The 22,897-nt window shown below is 35.3% G+C and overlaps 1 protein-coding gene across 1 annotated transcript in view; it reads left to right on the top strand.

The window, feature by feature from the left end:
* MTREX (Mtr4 exosome RNA helicase) overlaps positions 1-22,897 on the top strand; it is a 107,393-nt gene that overhangs the window by 64,016 nt on the left and 20,480 nt on the right. Inside the window, exons 19-21 of the mRNA XM_044224697.1 lie at positions 5,695-5,823; positions 16,929-17,039; positions 18,311-18,499. Of these exons, the coding sequence (XP_044080632.1) occupies positions 5,695-5,823; positions 16,929-17,039; positions 18,311-18,499 (429 nt within the window). The remainder of the gene's footprint in view (positions 1-5,694; positions 5,824-16,928; positions 17,040-18,310; positions 18,500-22,897) is intronic.

Below are 22,897 nucleotides of genomic sequence, written 5' to 3'. Positions count from 1 at the left end.
TACCAGTGCTCTGATTTTTCATGTAGATTGACTAATGTCTAGTGTCACTTGCTTTCAGCCTCAAGAATTTCTTATATTTTTTATAAAGTGGGTTCTGCTAGCAACAAATTTTCTGTTTTTATCTGGGAATATCTGTTTTTGAAAAACAACTTTGCTGGATTTATAGATTCTTGGTTAATAAGTGTTTTTCTGTGAATATGCCAATCCACTGCCTTCTGGTCTCCATTGTTTTTGCTGAGAGGTTTCTGCTGTTAATCTTACTGCGGTCCACTGTAAGGAGTCTTTTTTTTTTTTCCCCCTTGCGGATTTCAAGATTCTCTGTTTTGGCTTTCTGCATTTTTACTATGATGTGTCTCTGTTCATCTCTTTATACTTATTCTACTTTGAGTTCATTGAATTTCCCAAGTATGTAGATTAATACTTTTCAGTTAATTTGGGACATTTTCAGCCATTATTTCATCAGATATTTTTTCATCTTTTTCTCTCTTCTCCTGGTACTCACATTATGGGTGTATTATACTTATTGGTATCCTGCATTCGTCTAAGGTTCTGCTCATTGTCCTTTTTTTCCCCCTGCTTTTTGGGTTACATAATCTCTATGTACAAACACTTTCTTCTGCTACTTCAAATCTCTTGAGCCCCTTCAGTGATTTCTTTCATTTCAGGCATGCTTGTACTTAAGAATTCAAGAATTTCCTTTTTGGTCATTTTTAATCATACCTGTCTCTTTATTGATACTCTGTATTTGATAAACATTGTTATTTTTCCTTTCTTTACTTAATTGGTATTCCTTTAGTTGTTTGAAAATATTTATACTGGCTACCTTTTAAGTCTTTGTTTAATGCGATATCTGGTCATTCTCATAGGCATTTTATTCTGTTGCCTGCTTTTTTCTGGTATCTAGGTACTGGATCATACCTTTCTATTCATGTCTTACAATTTTTTCTTTGAAATTGAATATTTTAAATAATATAGGTAGCCCTCTTGGTACTGGTTCCTTTTTCCCTCCCCTCACACAGTTATATTGTTATTTCTTGTTTATTAGTTTAGTGATTAGCTTGATGGAGTGAAGTCTGTTCCAGTCCCACTTATAAACTTCTTTGTTCTGAGTGACACTTCAGGACTTTTGGTGTATGTGAAGCATGGAAGCAGTATCCTCAAATCTTTTTTTTTTTTTTTTTTTTTTTTTTTGAGATTTTATTTACTCATTTAGAGACAGAGCATGGATAGGCAGGGGGCTGAAAGAGAGGGAGATGAGCAGACTCCTGTGGAGTGGGAATCCTTCGTGGGGCTCAGTCCCAGGACCCTGAGATCATGACCTGAGCTGAAAACAAGAATAGGATGCATAACCAACTGAGAGAACCAGGGGCCCTAAGCGTCAGATCTTTATGGTTTGTCTCTCCCAGCATGACAGCAGTGCCTTAAAGGTAGGATAGACAAGGGTAGTTGAGGCCTCAGTGTTCTCAGCAGTACTACAACTAAGATAGAGCCTCGGGCCAACCATTGGTGGCTGGCAGAAGAAGGGTGCCCCCAGCACTCAGCCTCATTTGCCTAGAACTTATGCTCATCAGTGGGTTGGTGGGAGCAGGATAAGCAAGCAATGCTGCCATCCTATGTCTTTTGGGAAGATGGCCCTCCAACTGAGAGCTGCAGGGAGAGGGAGCCCTACTGTATTTTTGGATTCGCTAGTCTGCAGTTTTTGTCTTGCTGAACTAGGAGAAGTGAGGTGGAAATGATCTTGGTTTAGAGATTAGACTCATGTTACTTGTAATAAATTTTGTGGATTTTCTTGAATAGATGTTTTTTTACCTCCTGTGTGCCCTGAGAACCATTTCCAGAGACTTTACATGGTTGGTTTTTTATAACTTTGCCAGGTTTTGCTAGAGAGCAGGGTTTGTGATGCATTCTTCATGTTGTCATGCTGGTGATTGATGTCAGGTTTTATATTTTTAGGAGAGAAAAATTATACCTAACATAATTATAATTACATTTGCACATATATACATAGTGAACAAGTTTTTAAATGATTTACTTTTCTTGGTCCTTAATCCATGTATAAAAGTAGTGCCAATTGAGGAGAATTCTTTTAGGCAAATACGGAATGGGAACTAGAGAAGAACACATTTCAGTTTTTTTTCTACTTAAGTTGGTGGTGAAACTCATTTCTCCACTGAGTTACTTAATTTGTTTGCTAAAAACATGAAGTACTTACTTTATTGATTTTGTAATCTAGGTCAAAATACTAATAACAGAGATTTTTGTGGTTAATAGGTTTTGGTAGAGAGAGGAAAAATACACAGTAAGGAAGAAGATATTAGAAGCATTTTAAATAAATAAAAATGTAATTGTCAACATTGTCAAAATTTATTTTAAATTTCTTTACCTTCTACAAACTTGAAATTTTCATCAAAAGTATATTTTAATCTGATAATTTCCATTTATAGTGTGAAATTAGCCACATTTTTTTTTAAGATTTTATTTATTTATTTAACAGACAGAGATCACGTAGGCAGAGAGGCAGACAGAGAGAGAGAGGAGGAAGCAGGCTCCCCGCTGAGCAGAGAGCCCGATGTGGGGCTCGATCCCAGGACCCTGGGATCATGACCTGAGTCGAAGGCAGAGGCTTTAACCCACTGAGCCACCCAGGTGCCCCTGAAATTAGCCACATTTTAAAAGTAATGAAAAGTTAGGAAAAAGAAAGTTCAATTATATGATTAAGAAGTTAAAAATAAGGACGTAGAAGTTAAAAATAAGGACATTTAAAAGAGTGTATACTAAGACCATCATTAAGCCAACTAGAACATTTAGTAACTATTCTCTTATGTAAAGGATGACATTGTTGATCCACCTTTACCACAGTATAGAGCTTAGAAATAGTTCAGTGAGAACGATTTTATCATCTTTATTTTTAGAGAGAGAAAGAGAGAGAAGCACACAAGCAGTGGGGAGGGACAGAAGGACAGGGAGAGTCTTAAGCAGGCCTCATGCTCAGCACAGAGCCCAACTCTGATACCGTGATCTGAGCCAAAATCAAGAGTCAGACACTTAATCAACTGAGCCACCTGGGTGCCCCGAATTATTTTATAATCTTTAAGAAATACTTTTAACAGAAGATTTCCATCTAATGCCTCAATAAAGAAGTCTTTGAAGGGTGTTCTCATAGTACACTTAAGGATATCTCTGTAATGTGAATGATTTTGGTAACTTTACAAAGAAAGATGACGTATATATACTTGAGTTCCAGTGGTCACTTCTCTGATTGTTTTGCTTACAGAGGAAGAATATTAAGTTTAGGGGCGCCTGGGTGGCTCAGTGGGTTGGGCCACTGCCTTCGGCTCGGGTCATGGTCTTGGGGTCCTGGGATCGAGTCCCGCATGGGGCGCTCTGCTCAGCGGGGAGCCTGCTTCCTCCTCTCTCTCTGCCCGCCTCTCCGCCTGCTTGTGATCTCTGTCTGTCAAGTAAATGAATGGAATCTTTAAAAAAAAAAAAAGAATATTAAGTTTAAAAATAAAATCCATAGGATTGGAACTAAACACAAAAGACAGTTTTAGATTATCTAGATACAGTACAGATTGTTCATAAATCTTAGATTATTTTTGTTTGAATACTCACTTGTCCCCTAATCCTTTGGAGTTCATTCATTCATCAAATTTGGAATGGGTCTTACCCAAGAGGGTAATTGATTTCCCAATTAACAAATACATTTCCAAATTCAAACCAAAAATACAATCATAATTATTTTAAATTACTGAATTCAAATTTCTGAAAGCATTAAAGATAACAGTCATTGATTCTCCTTACAGTCTTTTGTCCTCTGGAAGAATTTAATAGTTATGTTATAACTTCGTAGTTCATTGTTTCATAAAATCATTTTTTTTTTTTAAAGATTTTATTTATTTATTTGAGAGAGAGAGACAGTGAGAGAGAGCATGAGCGAGGAGAAGGTCAGAGAGCGAAGCAGACTCCCCATGGAGCTGGGAGCCCGATGTGGGACTCGATCCCGGGACTCCAGGATCACGCCCTGAGCCGAAGGCAGTCGTCCAACTAACTGAGCCACCCAGGCGTCCCTCATAAAATCATTTTATCTTGACTAAGCTTTACATAAATATATAACTTTTGCAGCTACAAACTTAATTGAAAATACTAATCAGGGGGTGCCTGGATGGCTTAGTTAGTGAAGCATCTGCCTCCTGTTCGGTGGGGAGTCTGCTTCTCTCTCTCTCCCTCTGAAGCTCCCCCTACTTGCACTCTCTTGCTCTCTCTCTTTCTGTCAAATAAATAAATAAAATATTTTTTTAAAAAAGTAAATACTATTTAGCTTTGGTTTGTTTCTATACCAAAATGAAGACTGTTTTGATGAAACATCTTTAAAAATAAGAAAAAAAAAATATTTGGAAAAAAAAAGTAGTACATGGAGGAAAATACTGGGTTTGAGGAATGGAGCTTATGCTTTCAGAAATTTGAATTCAAATTTCAGAAATTTGAATTCAGTAATTTAAAATAATTATGATTGTATTTTTGGTTTGAATTTGGAAATGTATTTGTTAATTGGGAAATCAGTTAACAAGTTTATTGTGGAAATCAATCGTAGCTATGGGTTAATTGTCATTTCTTGAAAATTTTTCAGTTTTAAAGAATAACTATGCCTAGGGCGCCTGGGTGGCTCAGTGGGTTAAGCCGCTGCCTTCGGCTCAGGTCATGATCTCAGGGTCCTGGGATCGAGGCCCGCATGGGGCTCTCTGCTCGGCAGGGAGCCTGCTTCCTCCTCTCTCTGCCTGCCTCTCTGCCTGCTTGTGATCTCTCTCTGTCAAATAAATAAATAAAATCTTAAAAAAAAAAAAAAAGAATAACTATGCCTAGAGGATACCAAGCACTTAGTTCTTTGACATGTTTACTCCTCAATCAAAATAACTTTCCTTTTTATCTATTTTATGCAAAAGGGACCATTCAAAAAAGACCAAGAAAATATCTTAATGCTCTTTGAAGGATACTGCTATCAAGCAAATTATCATAAATTACAGATATGATTAATTAAGCCTTGGATCTTGAGAACCATATTTTTATTAGAGAATATAAAAGACAAAAGTCTTTTAATAAAATGATATAAAATCACATTAATGAGGTGCCAGTGTACTAAGCAATAAAGTAATCTACTTTAGTATAATTTACATGTTTAATTAGGATAATTTGAAGACACAGATTTATTTTCTGAAACTCTTCATTTCTTATAGTTTCTTTTTCTAATTCTATAACATTAAATAAAATTACAAACTAATCATTGGAAACTTAAAATGGCATTTTATGTCAATTAACGGTTCGTACTTTTTTTTTTTTTTTTTAAGATTTATTTTAGAGAGAGAGAAAGTGTGAGCAGGGAAATGGGCAGAGAGGGAGGGCAGCTGATTCTATTTAAATTCATAAGTATCAAGTCTATAGTCATACCACCCTGAACATACACACACTCAATCTCATTTGAATTCATAAGTGTCAAGTAATTTCTGTTTTTTTCATTTAGTGGAATGTGTTGAAGGATGAAGGACAGCCCTCGTTGCATGAAATAAACTTTTCCTGTGCTATATGTGCCATTCATAATGCTAAATACTGAGAACATAGTCCCTGTACCTTTGGAACTTAAAATTTGTGGGCCAGGATTTAAGAAGTAATGAGCTTCTTTTATCTTGTTTTTTTTCCTAGCCTAATTCCGGAGAACTGGATCCTTTATATGTAGTTGAAGTACTTCTGCGCTGTAGCAAAGAAAGTTTGAAAAATTCAGCTACTGAGGCTGCAAAACCAGCTAAACCTGATGAGAAAGGAGAGATGCAGGTTTGCATTTTATTTTCCATCTTCAGATTTCAAATACTTTTTGAATTATTTATAGTCGCTAGATTTCCTGAATATGATTATAATGAACATACTGTCTTGATTTCTAAATGGGAAGATTTCAAGGCTTTTAAGGTTATGTTAAAGTCATCTAGTATATCAGAAGGTTGGTTAATGAGATTTAAACTCTGTTTCTAGGGGCACCTGGGTGGCTCAGTTGGTTAAGTGCCTCCCTTCCACTTTCTGCTCAGGTCATGATCCCAGGGTCCTGGGATCGAGCCCCGCATCCAGCTCCCTGCTCAGTGAAGGGCCTGCTTTGCCCTCTCCTTCTTCCTGCTGCTTTGCCTACTTGTGTTCTCTCACTCTCTGTCAAGTAAATAAATAAAATCTTTAAAAATAATAATCTCTTTCTATTATCAAATTTTGGTCAGGTAAATAATGATGAAGTAAAAGATAAAGAGAATATAATAATATAAATTTTCACATGAAGTTGGATTTTACTTGAACTGCAATGATGTTTTATTTTTGTGATGAAATAGCATTACAGTTTTACTTCATCCTATTTACTGTATTCCTATGAAATACTGAAGCAGGAATTTGATAATTAAAAATCCTGCATAAGTTTCCTTAGTTGAAACCATTTAATTTACATGTGCTTTTAACAGAATTTTAGTTGAAGTATGGTTGACATAATACATTAATCTGAGGGTTGCAATATAGTGACTCAGCATTTTTATATATTAGAAATGCTCACCACAGTAAGTGTAGTGACCATCTGCCATCATACAAAGTTACTACAGTATTATTGGCTGTATTCCCTATGCTGTACTTGTCATCCCTGTGACTTATTTGATAACTAGAAGTTATCTCCTTCTTAATCCCCTTCACATGTTTCATCTGTCACCTCACCCACCTAGCTTCAGGCAACCTCCAATTGTTCTCTGTATTTATGAGTGTGTGTTTGGTTTTGTTTGTTTGTTCCTTTCGTTTTTTTAGATTTTACATATAAGTGAAATCATGAGGCATTTATCTTTGATTTATTTCATTTAACATAATAACCATGGTGTTGCACATTTATCCATGTTGTTACACATGACAAGATTTCATTCTTTTTTATGCCTGAGTAATATTACTCTATGTGTGTATGTGTAACACATTTTCTTTATCCATTCATCTGTTAATGGACAATAGATTGCTTTTTATCTTGGCTGTTATATATAATGCTGCAATAAACAAAGAGGTGCATGTATCTTTTCAATTTAGTGTATTTGTTTTTTTAGGGTTGATACCCAGAAGTGGAATTATTGGATCATATGGTACTTTTGTTGCTAATTTTTGAGGAGCTGCCACATTGTTTTCCACTGTGACAGTATGCATTTATATTCTCACCAACAGTGCATGAGGGTTCCCTTTTCTCTACATCCTTACCAAGACCTACTTCTTAATTTTGTGATACTAGCCATTCTTACAGGTGGATGGCGATATTTCATTGTGGTTTTGATTTGCATTTCCCTGATGGTTAGTAATGCTGAGCATCTTTTCATGTGTATGTCAGCTCTCTGAATATCTTCTTTGGAAGCCTGTCTTTTCAGGTCCTCTGCCTATTTTTTAGTCAGATTTTATATATGTGTTTAGTTTTAGGAGTTCTTTTTCTATTATTATTATTAACTTCTTATTAGAGATATCATTTTTAAATATCTTCTCCCATCAAGTAGATTGCCTTTTCATTTTGTGGATGGTTTCCTTTGTCCTGTGAAAGTTTTATAGTTTAATGTAGAACCTTTTGTTTATTTTTGTTTTTGTTGTCCTTGCCTGAGGAGCCTGATCCAAGAAAAAAAGTATTGCTAATGCAACAGTACCTATGTTTTCTTTTAGAAGGTTTTAAAATTGTTGTTTTGGTTTTTTTGTTTTTTTACAGAGAGAATGTGAGTGGGGGCGGGGGAGGGACAGAAAGAGAGAATCTGAAGCAGGCTCTACGACTAGCACAGAACCTGACATGGGGCTCAATCTCAAGCTGAGTTGAAACCAAGAGTCAGATGCCTAACTAACTGAGCCACCCAAACGCTCCTTCTTCTAGGAGTTTTATGGTTTCAGGTCTTGTATTTAGGTCTTTAATTCATTTTTTTATACGGTATAGGAAAGTAGTCCAGTTTAATTCTTTTGCATGTGACTGTCCAGTTTTCTCGGCACTGTTTGTCACTTAAACTCTCTTTTCCACATTATACATTCTGATTACCTCATTTTTTTTTTAGATTAATTGACCATTTAATGATGGGTTTATTTCTGAACTCTGTTCTGTTCCATTGATCTGGGGGTTTTTTGTGCCAGTACCATACTGCTTTGATTATATAACTTTGTAGTGTAGTTTGAAATCTGAAATTGTGTTGAGCTCCAGCTTTTTTCTTCTTTCTCAAGATTGCTTTGGCTATTTGACTTGATGATTCTGCATCAAGATCTTTGTGTTTAAGGGACGCCTGGGTGGCTCAGTTGGTTGGACGACTGCCTTCGGCTCAGGGCGTGATCCTGGAGTCCCGGGATCGAGTCCCACATCAGGCTCCCAGCTCCATGGGGAGTCTGCTTCGCTCTCTGACCTTCTCCTCGCTCATGCTCTCTCTCACTGTCTCTCTCTCTCAAATAAATAAATAAAATCTTTAAAAAAAAAAAAAAAGATCTTTGTGTTTAAGATTGTGTGTGTTTTAAGATTATGTGTTTTAGTTCTTCAAAAAATACAATTTGAATTTTGATAAGGATTGCATTAAATCTGCAGATTGTCAGGAGTGGTATTCCTTTCCTTTCCTTTCTTTTCTTTTTTTTTTTTTTTTTTTAAGATTTTATTTATTTGAGAGAGAGCACAGGCAGGGGGAGGGGCAGTAGGAAGAGAGATCAGACCCTGCTCTGAGCACAGGACTCCATCTCAGGATCCCAGGATCATGGCCTGAGCTGAAGGCAGACATTTAACCAAACTGGCCCACTCAGACACCCTGAGTGGTATAGACATTTTAACAGTATTCTTTTAGCCCTTGAGTATGGTATATCTATCCTTTATTTGTGTCATCTTCTCTCTCTTTGATTGCTGTGTTATAGTCTTCAGAGTACAGGCACTTTTCACTTTTTTGATTAACTTTATTCTTCTAGATGTTTTATTCTTCTTGGTGCAATTGCAAGGGATTGTTTTCTTAATGTGTCTTTTATAGTTTATCTGTGTGGAGAAGCATAACAGATAATATTGATCCTGTTGCAACTTCACTAAACTTGTTTATTCTAACAATTTTTGTTGACTATGGCTTTCTGTATATAATACTGTGTCATTTGCAAATGGTGACAGTTTTACTTCTTTCTTTCCAATTTGGATGCCTGTTATTTCATTTTTATGTCTGATTGCTATGACTAGGATTTCCAATACTATGTGGAATAAAAGTGGCAACAGTAGTCATGTTTCCTTCTTCCTAATCTTAGAGGAAAAGTTTTCAGCTTTTTACCATTGAGAATAGTATTAGCTGGTTTTGTTATGTGTATTATATCACTTTGAGGTATACACCAGTTTTGTTGGGTTATTATCATGAACAGATGTTGTATTTTGTTACATGTTTTTTTCACCTGTGTAAATGGTATGACTTTTATCCTTTTGTAAATGTGGTATACCATGTTGGTTGATTTATGGATTTTTGAACCATCCTTATATCCCTGGAACAGATCCCACTTGATCATGGTGAATGATAACTTTTTTTTTTTTTAATTTTGTTTATTTATTTGACAGACAGAGATCACAAGTAGGCAGAGAGAGAGGAGGAAGCAGGCTCCCTGCTGAGCAGAGAGCCCGATGTGGGGCTCGATCCTAGGACTCTGAGATCATGACCTGAGCCAAAGGCAGAGGCTTTATAACCCACTGAGCCACCCAGGTGCCCCGGTGAATGATAACTTTTAATGTATTGTTGAAGTCAGTTGCTAATACTTTGTTGTGGGTTTCCGCATCAGTGTTCATCACAGACACAAGCTTGTAATTTTCTTTTTTTGTAGTGTCTTCCTGTGTTTAAGAATTAGGATTATGCTGGACTCATAGAATGAATTTGGAAGCATTCCTTCCTCTTCAATTTCTAAATAATAATTTGACAAAGAATAGATACTAACTCTCATTTAAATATTTGGTATAATGGGGTACCTAGGTGGCTCAGTTAGTTAAGTGTCTGCTTTCGTCTCAAGTCATGATTCCAGGGTCTTGGGATCAAGCCCCATGTCAGTCTCCTCGCTCATAGGGGAGCCTGCTTCTCCCTCTACCTCTGCCTGCTGCTCCCCCTGCTTGTGCTTTCTCCATCTCTCCCTCTCTCTCTGTCAAATAAATAAATAAAATCTTAGAAAAATAAAAATAAGGAAATAAGTATTTGGTATAATGTGCCTGTGAAACCATTTAGTCTTAGACTTTCATTTGTTTGTAGTTTTTTGATTATCCATTCAGTTTCAGTACTAGTAGTTGGTCTGTTCACATTTTTTGTTTCTTCTCGATTCACTCTTGGAAGATTGTATGTTTCTAGTTTATCTGTTTATTATAAATGGTCCAATTGGGGGCACCTGGGTGACTCAGTGGGTTAAAGCCTCTGCCTTTGGCTCGGGTCATGATCCCAGGGTACTGGATCAAGCCCTGCATCCGGCTCTCTGCTCAGCAGGGAGTCTGCTTCCTCCTCTGTCTCTGCCTGCCTCTCTGCCTACTTGTGACCTCTCTCTCTTTCTCTCAAATAAATAAAAAATATGTTTTAAAAAATGGTCCAATTGTTGCCATGTAATTTTTGGACTACTCTATTATCATTATTTTTTGGTGTTGGTTGTAACTTCTGTCTTATTTCTGACTTCATTTATTTGAATTATCTTTGTTCTTGATGAGTCTGGCTAAAAGTTTATCAGTTTTGTTTATCTTTTCAAAGAACCATCTCTTAGTTTTATTGCTCTTCTCTATTGTTTTTTAAAGACTCTATTTCACTTATTTCCACGCTGACCTTTTTTTTCCCCTATTAACTTTTTTCCTATATAACTGTTTACTTTCTTTCTAGTTCCTTTAGGCATAAGGTTAGATTATTTTGATATTTTTCTTGTTTCTTCTGTATCATACTATAAACTTATAAACTGCTTTAGATGCCTCTCAAAGATTTTGAATTGTTGTGTTTCTGTATTGATTTGTCTCAAGGTATTTTTTAAATTTTCTCTTTGATGTCTTTGTTGACTCATTAATTGTTCTGTAACATGTTTGGTCTCCTTGTCTTTGTTTTTTCCAGTTTTTCTTTGTTAATTGAATTTTAGTTTAATACCATTGTGGTTGGAAAAGATGCTTGGTATGATTTCTGCCTTCTTAAATTTATTGAGACTTGTTTTGTGGCCTCACATGATCTGTCCTGGAAAATATTCCATATGTACTTGAAAATTATGTTCTATTCTGCTGTTTTTGAATGGAACATTTTGTATATGTCTGTCTAGTCTGTGTTTTCAAAGCAACTGTTTCCTGATTGATTTTCTCTCTAGATGATCTATCTATTGATGTAAATATTAAAATTCCTTACTATTATTATATTATTGTCACTTTCTCCAGTTGTGTCACTTAGTACTTGCTTTATATACGTAACTGCTCCTGTGTTGGATGCATAAAAAATTTATAATTGTTGGGCTGCCTGGTTGGCCCAAGTTGGTTAAGTGTTTGACTCTTGGTCTCAGCTTAGGTCTTGACTTAGGGTTGTGAGGGGTTTATTGGAGAAACTCTTGCTCTCGCCTTCAATTCTGAATCATGGTCTTCCTGGGAATAATATTCTAGGTTTTGGGGTTTTTTTCCTTTCAGCACTTTGAGTATATCATGCCACTTTCTTTTAGCCTACAAAGTTTCTCCTGAAAAATTATCTGATAGCCTTATGGGGTTTCTCTTGTATGTTACTAGTTGCTTTTCTCTTGCTGCTTTTAAAATTCTCTCATTTATCTTTAATTATAGTAATATTTTGCTTATTGTCTGTCTTGATGTGCACCTCCTTGAGGTCATCTTGTTTGTGGTTTTCTGTGCTTCCTAAACCCTCATGTCTCTTTTTCTCTCCCAGGTTAGGGACATTTTAAGCTATTATTTCTTCAAATAAGTTTTCTGCTACTTTCACCTTTGAGATGGCACATAAGTATTTGAAGGCTGATATACTGGAATTTTGTTATTCTAAAACAATGTTTTAGTTTTCTGCTGCTTTCTCTCTTGAGATGGCACATAAGTATTTGAAGGCTGATATACTGGAATTTTGTTATTCTAAAACATTGCTTTAAGTATGTGGTGTATTCCTAGATTTTTTAGGAAATGTCATTGTAATCATATATGTCATAATAAGCTTTGATTTATCAAAATTAAAAATCTGCCACTGCAGAGTCAGAGGGCTGCTGCTTTGGATTAGTTCAGATGACAATGGAATCCAGAATTGACAGTATTTAAGGAGACTGTTCATTATTAAATGTTTTAAAATAATAATTAAGAGTATAATTTTATACTTCTGAATCCCAGCTATCCCTTAGTTTCTAGTCCTCCGTCTTAAAATTTGTTCCATAGAATTCCAGCACCATTGAAACTTGTATGATTTTTTCCATAATGTTTATTTTACAATTGACTGCTTAACTGTAAATAAGAGTAAAACTCCCACAATTTAGCAGATAGTCATTGTACTCAAAGTTATTACAACTTGGAATGGCAAATACGTGGCATACATGTCAGCATTCTTTTTCTCTCATGGCAGACATGATAAATCGTGGTGTTCTTTTCCAGTGAATGCTTAGATTCTTCCAAGAAAATGATCTAATGACTAATTCATTAGAATTAGCATTTTAAGGAAAACGTGTTTGTTGTCTGTCTTGCCTGTTCCCATTTTACTTAAAGATACTAAGAAACTTTATAGTACTTCACAATCATGATTTGTCTCAGTTTAATAGCCTGTGCAGGTTAGACGTCATTGGATCCTAGACAAACTGTGTCTATAGCATTTTTTTGATTGAGGTATAATTCACTTATACCTCACTTATAATTTTTTATTCAGTTTATTTCAGGAAATTAAGGGGAGGTGTGTTAGCATGAAGTATATATATATATCATACTGTCTCTGGTTTCAGGGGGTTTATAGCTTAATGAGGGAATATTTTGTGTTCCACTTGCTGAACATCAGAAATGCATCCTCTGACTGGGGTAGAGTGTGTTTGAGTAGGGAGATCAGTAAAGGTTTTATAAAAGAAGTATTAAGAAATTCACCTGATTTGTAGAAATATTTTCAGACAAGAATTGCATTTGTGGCAATGGAAGCAACATATACAGAGCATGAAACATTCCTTTTTTGTTTTTGTTTTTTAAAGATTCATTTAAAGATTCATTATTTGAGAGAAAGAGAGAGAATGAGTGAGGGAGAAAATCAGTCCAGACTCCCTGCTGAGCTTGGAGTCTGCTTTCAGGACCCTGAGATGACCCAAACCAAAACCAAGAGTCAGACACCCAGCACACTGAGCCACCCAAGCACCTCAAAATGTCCCTTTTTAAAAAGAAGTAGGTTCTGTTATATGTGGTTAAATGATAAAGGTACAAAAAAGAGAAGGACTGTAGCATAAGAGATGGAATACATATATATTGATTGCTTTTATAAATTAATATCTTGAATAGGAATTCTGGACACAGGGAAATCATTCCACAGATAATTTATAAGGAAATTTTATCTCTCAACTGTAGTTACTATGTAGCCTGGGTAGGTTTGAACCAGACTTCCTTTACATGAGATATGAGTAGGAAATGGGATTTCCACATTTTCTTTCCTTTAACTTGGGAATGTTTGTGATACCAAATATAGCTTTTTAAATGCTTTTTAGATTGCTGCAAGCTTTTGGTTAATTTCCAGAGTCCTGGAAAGAAAATTAGATCAAGACACACATTTAGTTTTTAAAAATCTAAAATTTAATAAAACACATCAGTTTAAATAACTTTGCCTGGACTTGATTAAAATGTAGTTGGTTCAAAAAATACCTTTCATTGGTTCATTGGTTCAAAAAATTGGTTTTCATTGGTTCAAAAAATAAAATAAGATAAAAATACCTTTCCTGGATGAAAAGTTTAAAAATCACATTTTAGTTAATAGTCTTGATTTGAAGAAATGGCATTGCCTGAAACTCGTTTAGACTGTATTCACTTAAAGTTTCCAACTTCTCTTATATCTTCTTACCTTATTATTTGCTTATCTTAAAAGGGGAAATTGATTTATTGGGAGCTTGAAAAGATTGGAAAGGTCTATTCCTGCTATTGGTATACTCACAAATTTGCAATAATTACCCACATGATTATTTGGATTTATATAAACCAATCTTATATCATGATGAATCTGAATTCTGAGTTACTTTATAAGGTTCGTAGGGCTAGAAAGTTACATGAATTACACTATACAAGTATTATGTTTTTAAATGTCTATGTATAGAGATTTATCATGAGAACTATTCAGTTGGTTTTTAAGCATTTAACTTCTTATTTACAAAACTTAAGTTGTAGGATCTTCCTTTCCTTATACTTAAGGAGACTTTTGTTGGAGGACTTTTATGGTGTCTTTCTTGTCATTAATGAGAATGACCATTAATGAGAATGAGTTGACCATTTTTGGATAATGTTAATTACAGGAAACATTAGAAATTGAGCAGTTTCTGACTTGCTTCTGAATCAAGTCTTTTCTGTATGGTGTTTATTTTGTTTTCAAGGAAATTCTCAAATACTTGTGCTAAATGAATTCAACTTGAAATACACAAAGCGTATACTTCCTGCCTAAAGCCAAGTGAATTATTTTGAGGTTTTCTGCTATTTTGGATTATGTACATTCACTTCAGTGTTCTCTTTCCACTGAAACAGAGCATCTAGGATTTGCATGGGTCACAAACTGGTGGTGTAAAGCCAGTTTAGCCCTTCTAATGTCTCACTTAAAAACAAATTTGACAGTTTGAGAATTTTTAAGTTATATTAAAGGATTATAATCAAATGAAAGTAAGCGTCTACAAATCCATACTTAGGTAGGTAGGTAGATAGATAAAATATAGAAAGAATGAATCTGTTAGAAAAGTCACTGTTAGGCAGCTACCACAAATGAACTCAGGCAAGAATAATCCATGGGTGCTGAAACTTGTGAGTTGGAAATTTAGTGAGTTATGGGATATTTACAAAGTATGAGTCTACCCCTGAATTTCTTATTAATTGTAAAGGGGAGAGTAGTAACTTTATAGTAGAAAATGCTAGAGATAACCACCTGAATTGAGTAAGAATTAGTATCACCAGTAATGTTGATCAGTGGATGAGAAGAACAGAAAACATTACCTCTGCCAAAAATGCGTACCCCGAATCTGATGATTCCTTATAAGACAAACTCAAATTCAGAGGCATTCTACAAAACAGCTAGCTCATTCAAAAATGTCAGTAGCCTGAGCAGCACAGAAAAACTGAGAAGTGTTCCAGATTAAAGTAGAATAAAGAATTATGACAGCTGAATTTAATTCATCATCCTAGTTTGGATGCATGGAATGGTGGGAGGGAAGGAGGGTAGTATAAAAGATAGTATTGGGGAAGTAGGTGAAATTTTATTATGGACCATAGATAAGACAATATCATATCAACATTAAATTTCCCTCTTTAATACTTGTACTGTGACTGTGGTGTGTGTGTGTGGAGGGAGAATGATAGAGCACATGGGGCAAATGTAAATAAATGGTGAATCTGAATAAAGGCATATAGGAGCTCTTTATTCTGTTTTTGTAACTTTTACCTTTGAAATTATATGACTGTGTAAAACCCATAAAAACAAAAAAGGTGGGGAATATTCTGGATTTTAAAAGATTAAGGAGACCTGACAGCTAAATGCAATAAATGATCCTTGGCTGGATGCTAGGTCTGAAAGTGGTGGTGGTGGTGGTAGTATCCATAAAGGACATTAATGAGCCGTTTGGGGGAATTTGAATATGAACTATATATTAGATGGTACTGTATTATTGTTAAATTTTTATGATATATGTGGCTATGCAGGAGAATGTGCTTGTTCTTAGAAGACACATGATAAAGTATTTGTTGGTAAGGTGAAGTAACATGTTACCTGAAAATTAATTTCAAATGGTTAAATTAAGAGGAGGAACAAGGAAGGCAGAAAGAAAAAACACACCCTCCAAAACCCCCCAAAATCTTATCTGGAAAGAGAAAAAGCACATATGGCAAGCTGTTAACAGTTGAGAAAATAAAATGGACAGTTTGTTGTATTATTGTTTTGGTCATTTTCAAATAAGTTGTGGTTATCCCCTTTAAATGGCATTCTCTATTTTTTCATTCTTCATCTTTTTCACTTATTAACACTTAACAGATACCTTTTCTCTTTGGTTATTGAGTATGATCTGTGCTAATATTTTAGTTTGGGTATATACAGATTTGTTGACACTTGTTTAATAGTTAATATTCATTAATATTTAATAATATTTAATAAATAGTATTTACTAAAGTATGAATTTGGACTTTGAAATTATTAACTTCTCAGTGTACAGATGCCCTCATTTAAAGGAAGCATACTTAAAGGAAGCAAAATGTCATATTTGATGGTGAGGGAAGGGTATTTTTGTCAGGAGAAAGCATTAAAGTTAGTTTGAAGATAGGTGATTCTTTGTTATGTCTAATGGAGTATACTATTTCTTCTGGTTGAAATACTTTTTTTCATCTGCTCTTCATTCTGGCCCATCCAGAGCTTACATGAACCTTACTTGGCCATCTAAAGCTAAACCAGGAGTCTTTCCTTCCTTTGTAGTGCTGTTATACTTTAAGGTGTTCAAAAAATGCCAGTAAATGAGGAGGTGAAAATGAATTCTGTATTGCAGGAATAACTTATGTTTAGGTACCATTTATTTGCTTGTTATTTAGAGGTTGAATTACTCTTTAGTTTTCAGTTATAGCTTCTAATAAGATAGAAGCTTCCACAGTGATTATTATTATCAACTATTATGTGTGTCACAAATTGTGAATGCAGCTTCATTTTAAGGATTCAAGCTAAATTTAGGAAATAGCAGAGATTGAAAATGTGCATTTTTAATTGTAGTATTCTTTGACTTTTTCTTGGTAGGTTGTTCCAGTTTTGGTACACCTTCTATCTGCCATCAGCAGTGTTAGGCTTTACATTCCTAAAGACCTTCGACCAGTGGATAATAGACAGAGTGTTTTAAAATCAATACAGGTATGTGTGTTAATTTTACAAATTTAAATATAAATTTTATGTAAATATAAATAAGATTTATAGCAAGACAACTTAAATGCTTTAAAATGTATTGCTTTCTTTAAAAAAAAACTATAAACACTGCTGTCAATGGCATTTTTAATAAAGTGTCATTTTAAATAAAATATAATAGCAGATCTTTGTGTAGATTGTTCACTTCTTGAATATACCAACAAAGCAAGTTACTAAAGGAGATCTCATGGAGGAAAACATGGCTACTATTTTGTACAAAATATATTTTGCTTTATTATTTGTTGAGTGAAAATAACTAGACTGTGTTAAGAATATTATGTATAAAATCATATGCCAGGACTTTTTTAACCATTTTTTAGTGTAGCTAATAAATTAATGAAATTGTTTTATTTTCAGTAGGAAAAATTATGACATTCTAGAATTTTATTTTCCAGTAGGGGAAGAAAAGGAATTTTGTCATTTATTTAGTCAACAAATACTTGGATTAATATTTACTGTGCTGCAAAGGCTCTGTACTAGAATTTGAGAAAACAGATAGATAAACAGGATGCTTTCATTAGGGTAGGAATAAGCTGTGGTCCATAGATAGCCAGGCTATCTGAATTGAAGAATTCTCCTGACAGTTTTACAGAACTTTATGTGGATAACCTTTTTTTTTTCATCCCTAACATACTAAATCCTATTTTACCTTTAAGGCCTATTGAAGACCCTGAAGGGGTCTCAGGGGGATACTAGCCTCTACAGTGAGCTATCCCTTCTCTGAACTCACATGCTCGTTATAAATCATGTTAAAAAAATTTTTTTTTTGTTTTTATAGGGATCTGGAACCCTTTAAAAAATTTATGTCTTTCCACTCCATAGTGCACCCTTAGGAAGCAGCCAAAGAAATCATGAGAAAATTAAAAACATTTTATAGTTGGGTTGTTAAATACAGCATTATTTATAACAATAAGAGGTTATAACAACCTAAAGATACAATTATGTGTTTATCCATAAGTTGTGCCACATTCAGAACTATTGAATTCTAAGTGCTGGAGTTATTAATAAATTTTACACATCCCTATATCAGTAAATCGTAGTACAGCAATTTAGAAGGAATTTTCAAAACATATGCATGTAAAATTGAGCTCCACTTGAGGTGCATTTTTAAGTGCATGTTTCTCTTTGTGCATAGAAAAGCATAGAAGGAAATAATTTATTTACTCTTAACTAATCTTGTCTATTAAATGAAAAAAATAATTTTAAATTTTTTGTTTTAGGAAGTTCAGAAACGTTTTCCTGATGGTGTTCCTTTATTAGATCCTATTGATGATATGGGCATTCAGGATCAAGGGCTGAAAAAAGTTATCCAGAAAGTGGAGGCTTTTGAGCATAGAATGTATTCTCATCCACTTCACAATGACCCAAATTTGGAAACTGTGTATACGCTTTGTGAAAAAAAAGCACAGGTATGGCAGAAATATTTTTTATCATAAAATCGTATGCATGTCACTAAATTATTGAATATTTGTTTTTTTTATTTTATTTTCCTTTCCTACTGGTTTCATCAGCTAAAACAGGGAAATACCTTATCTTTTAAGGAGACTATCAATTCTTACCAGCAAAATAAGATAAAAATCATTTTAATTTGGTATTTGTGGGTTTTCTTCACAGTTTTTTTTGTTTGTTTGTTTTGTTTTTTTTTTTAAAGATTTTATTTATTTATTTGACAGAGAGAAATCACAAGTAGATGGAGAGGCAGGCAGAGAGAGCGAGGGAAGCAGGCTCCCTGCTGAGCAGAGAGCCCGATGCGGGACTCGATCCCAGGACCCTGAGATCATGACCTGAGCCGAAGGCAGCGGCTTAACCCACTGAGCCACCCAGGCGTCCCTCTTCACAGTTTTTTTTAATGTAATACAATTCATATAGCAATAGATTCACTCTTTTAAAATGTACAGTGGTTTGTAGCATATTCACAAAGAACTGCAACCATACCACTGTCCAATTCCAGAGTTTCCATCACCCCAAAAAGAAACCTCATACCAATTAGCAGTCACTTCCTATTTCTCCCATCTCACAGATCCTGGCAACTATAAATCTTCTTTCTGCCTCTGTGGTTTTGCTTTTTCTGGATATTTCATAAAAATAATATCCTGCAGTATGTGGCCTTTTGTGTCTGTTCTTTTTACTACATGTCTTCAAGGTCCATCCATGTTGTAGCATGAATTAGTACTTTATTCCCTTTTAAGGGGGAAAAATATTCCATTTATGGATATTCTACATTTTGTTTAACAGTTCATCAGTTGATAGACATTTGGGGTTTTTCCACTTTTTGGCTGTTCTGAATAATTCTGCTACCAACATTTATGTACAAGGTTTGTGTGGATATGTTTTCATTTCTTTTGGGTGGAATTGGGTAGAATTGCTGGGTCATATAGTAAGTCTGTGTTTAACCTTTGAGAAATTGTCAAGTTTTTTTCCAAAGTGGCTGTACCACTTTATATTCTCACCAGTGATTTATGAAAATTTTTATTTCTCCATATTCTCACCAATGCTTATTATCGTCTGTGTTTTTTATTATAACGTTCCTAGTGGTAAGAAGTTGTAACAGTTTGGCTTTTTTTTTTTTTTTTTTAAGATTTTATTTATTTATTTGACAGACACACAGCGAGAGAGGGAACACAAGCAGGGGGAGTGGGCAAGGGAGAAGCAGGCTTCCAGCCAAGCAAGGAACCCATGCAGTGCTGGAGGCCAGGATCCTGGGATTGTGCCCTGAACCGAAGGCAGAGGCTTAACAACTGAGCCACCCAAACGTCCCAGTAGTTTAACTTTTTAGAGTAATTAGCTGTAGTCTGTAACCAGAAAAGCATTCTTAGAGCCATGGTGAATAGTGAATTTAGGGAAAGTTTTTCCAAGTGAACACATTCCTTTCCATTACCCACTTCTCTTCAACTAGAATCTTTTGTACTATAGAAGTGTTGCTTTCTCCCTGAAACTTAACATCTCCTTACTATTAGCTTTTTCAGCTTTTATCTTGAACCACTTGAACCACCCTTGTTTTTCTGTTTCAAATATCATTATTTTAAGCTCCTTAGGGTCAGGTATTTCATTTTAGCTTACTTATACTCTCTCATATCCCAAATGATCGCTGCTACTTACTGAACATGCTTGGGAGTGGAAACTTGTTGGTTTAACAGAATAGGGTGGTTTAATTCACAGTTTTACAGCATTCTTTCTAGCTTTCTGTGAACTAACATAATGGGGCCTCTTAAAACGTGGGCAGCGAACATATAGTGCACCATGGTCTGGTCCACCAGGAAGGAAATAGAGACACAAAAAGCTTTAGTGACTTGTACAAGGATCCTCACTTGGTATCCTGGCCTTTTCATCTCTCACTGAGACCATTCCATTAGCTCCTTCCCTGCTTCATTTACTTCTATGTTGCTGCCAGAGAGTCATCCTGAACAGGTCCACAACACAAGAACAGACTCATGAGCTTGGCTGAATTGGTGAATAGAAAGCATCCACAGAGAAGGCCGTATGAAGCCACAGAGAGTGACATTATCTAAGTTACTCAGACATAAGTGAAAAAGGCTTTAGTGTCTGGCCAAGGGACTGACTAAATAAGCTTGCTATGAAAACTCAGCAGTACATAGAAAAATGCTTGTGTAGGTGCATTAAATGCTGATATCAATGTGGAATGTGATTATAATTTAGCACAAATAAAAACATATACCAAAAAGACTAAAAGTAAAACCTGAAGTGGTGGTATGTGGGGAATGAGATTATAATAACTGTTTTTTCCTTCTTTTTTTTTTTCTCCCCAGTTGTCTGTAATGTACTTATAGAATATTTTACAATGAGAGAAAACTACAGAGTTAACAGGGGGAAAGGAGAGCGGAAACCAGTCTTTTTATGGCCTCCAAGTGACTATAGGATAAATTTCACATCCCTTAGCCCTACCTAAGAAGGCTTCAAAAATCTAATCCTTCAACTCTAACCATTTTAAGTACTCATACCTTTTGAGCAAGCTTTCCTCCTTCTAGGAATTAAGATTCCAAAGTGTGAGGTGGTACATGCATGTTCTTGTAGCATTGTCCGAAAAAGTGAATTTATATAAAAATAACCTCAGCATTTCATCAGTAGGGAATTAGATGTGTGACTTCTACATATCATGGAAATCAACATGGACATTTAAAAAAAAAAAAAAAAATGGGAAGCACCTGGGCTGAGTGACATCTGACTTCAGCCCAGATCATGATCCCAGGGTTCTAGGATCAAGTCCTGCATCTGGCTCTCAGCTCAGCAGGATGCCTGCTTCTCCCTCTACCTCTCCCTGCTGCTCTGCCTACTTGTGCTCTCTCTCCCCGGCAAATAAGTAAGTAAAATCTTATAAAAGAAGAAATGAGGTAGGGGCACCTGGGTGGTTCAGTCAATTAAATGTCTGCCTTCAGCTCAAGTCATGATCCCACGGTCCTGGGATCAGGGCCTGCATCAAGTTCCCTGCTTAGCATTCAGTCTGCTTCTCCCTTTCCCTTTGCCCCTTCCCCTACTTGTTCTCTCTCTCTCTCTCAGATATCTTTAATTTAAAACAATCTTTTAAAAAAAGAGGTCATTTTACATGTAGTCTTTGCAAAATGTATAGCAAATGTGTGCAGATGATTTATTAGGGAGGAGAAAAGGAAACTGATCTTACTTCTGTGGGAGAAAAGCTCCTATTACTATGTAGTTATGCTTTTACAGACATGAATATATCTGTTCTTTTAAAATTCTGTGGGAAAAGATTTAAAACGGCATTATCTAACAGAAATATAATGTAAGCCACTTACGTAATTTTAAATTCTAAAGTCACCACATTTTAAAAAGTGAAAAGAAATGGGTGAAATTGATTTTAATAATATTTTCATTTAACTCAATATATCCAAAATACATTTTAATAAAAATTGAGGGAAAAAAATCCTTCACTAGCGGGCCCTCTTCTGCTAACCAGTAAGTTTTATATGCCTCTGAGTACTTAGCAGTCTGCTTTGCTCTGCTCCTGTGGACATCCTCAATCAAGAAAACTTCAGAAAACAACTTTTTTTTCTAATAGACCTGGTAAGTTATGCTAGGTAGCAGAGAGTTATCTAGAAAGTCTTCTTATCCTCATAGCATTATGACAACACATTTGATTGTAACAGTATAAATAACCATTAAGAGGGGCACCTGAGTGGCTCAGTGGGTTAAAGCCTCTGCCTTCAGCTCGGGTCATGATTCCAGGGTCCTGGGATTGAGCCCCGCATCCGGCTGTCTGCTCCCTGGGGAGCCTGCTTCCCTTCCTCTCTCTCTGCCTGCCTCTCTGCCTACTTGTGATCTCTCTCTCTGTCAAATAAATAAATAGTATCTTTTAAAAAACATAAATAAATAAGTAACCATTAAGGGATTGGATTCTGAAGGCTGTCAGAGTGGTTTTGAATCCCATCTTTATTACTCACTAGCTCTGATCTTGACCAGTATACTTAGTAATCTCTGTCTCAGATTTTTATGTTGGTAAACATTTAGTGTTAGTTACCTACCTTACACAATTGCTATGGGAATGAAATGAAATAATGTAAAGCACCAGAAGTAGGGTACATAGTTAGCTGTCTGTAAATATCCATTACTGACCATGGTCATTGCCTTTATCATTTCTGCTCAATTGAAGCCTAATAAATCATGTGTAAAATTCTAGAGTCTTTGAATTTCAACTTCTAAGTCTCTAGAATTTTCTTTTTGTCAGTGTTTTTCTGAAGTTAAGCCACAGTCTTAGGAATTCATTATTTTCTTGCTTCTGTACTGTGTGATATTCTTATCCCAGTTAGAAAATAGGTAGTATTTACTGATTAACT

Source organism: Neovison vison, chromosome 1 (assembly GCF_020171115.1).
Source record: "Neovison vison isolate M4711 chromosome 1, ASM_NN_V1, whole genome shotgun sequence".
Taxonomy (NCBI): Eukaryota; Metazoa; Chordata; class Mammalia; order Carnivora; family Mustelidae; genus Neogale; species Neogale vison.
This window is presented reverse-complemented; position numbering and strand designations above follow the sequence as displayed.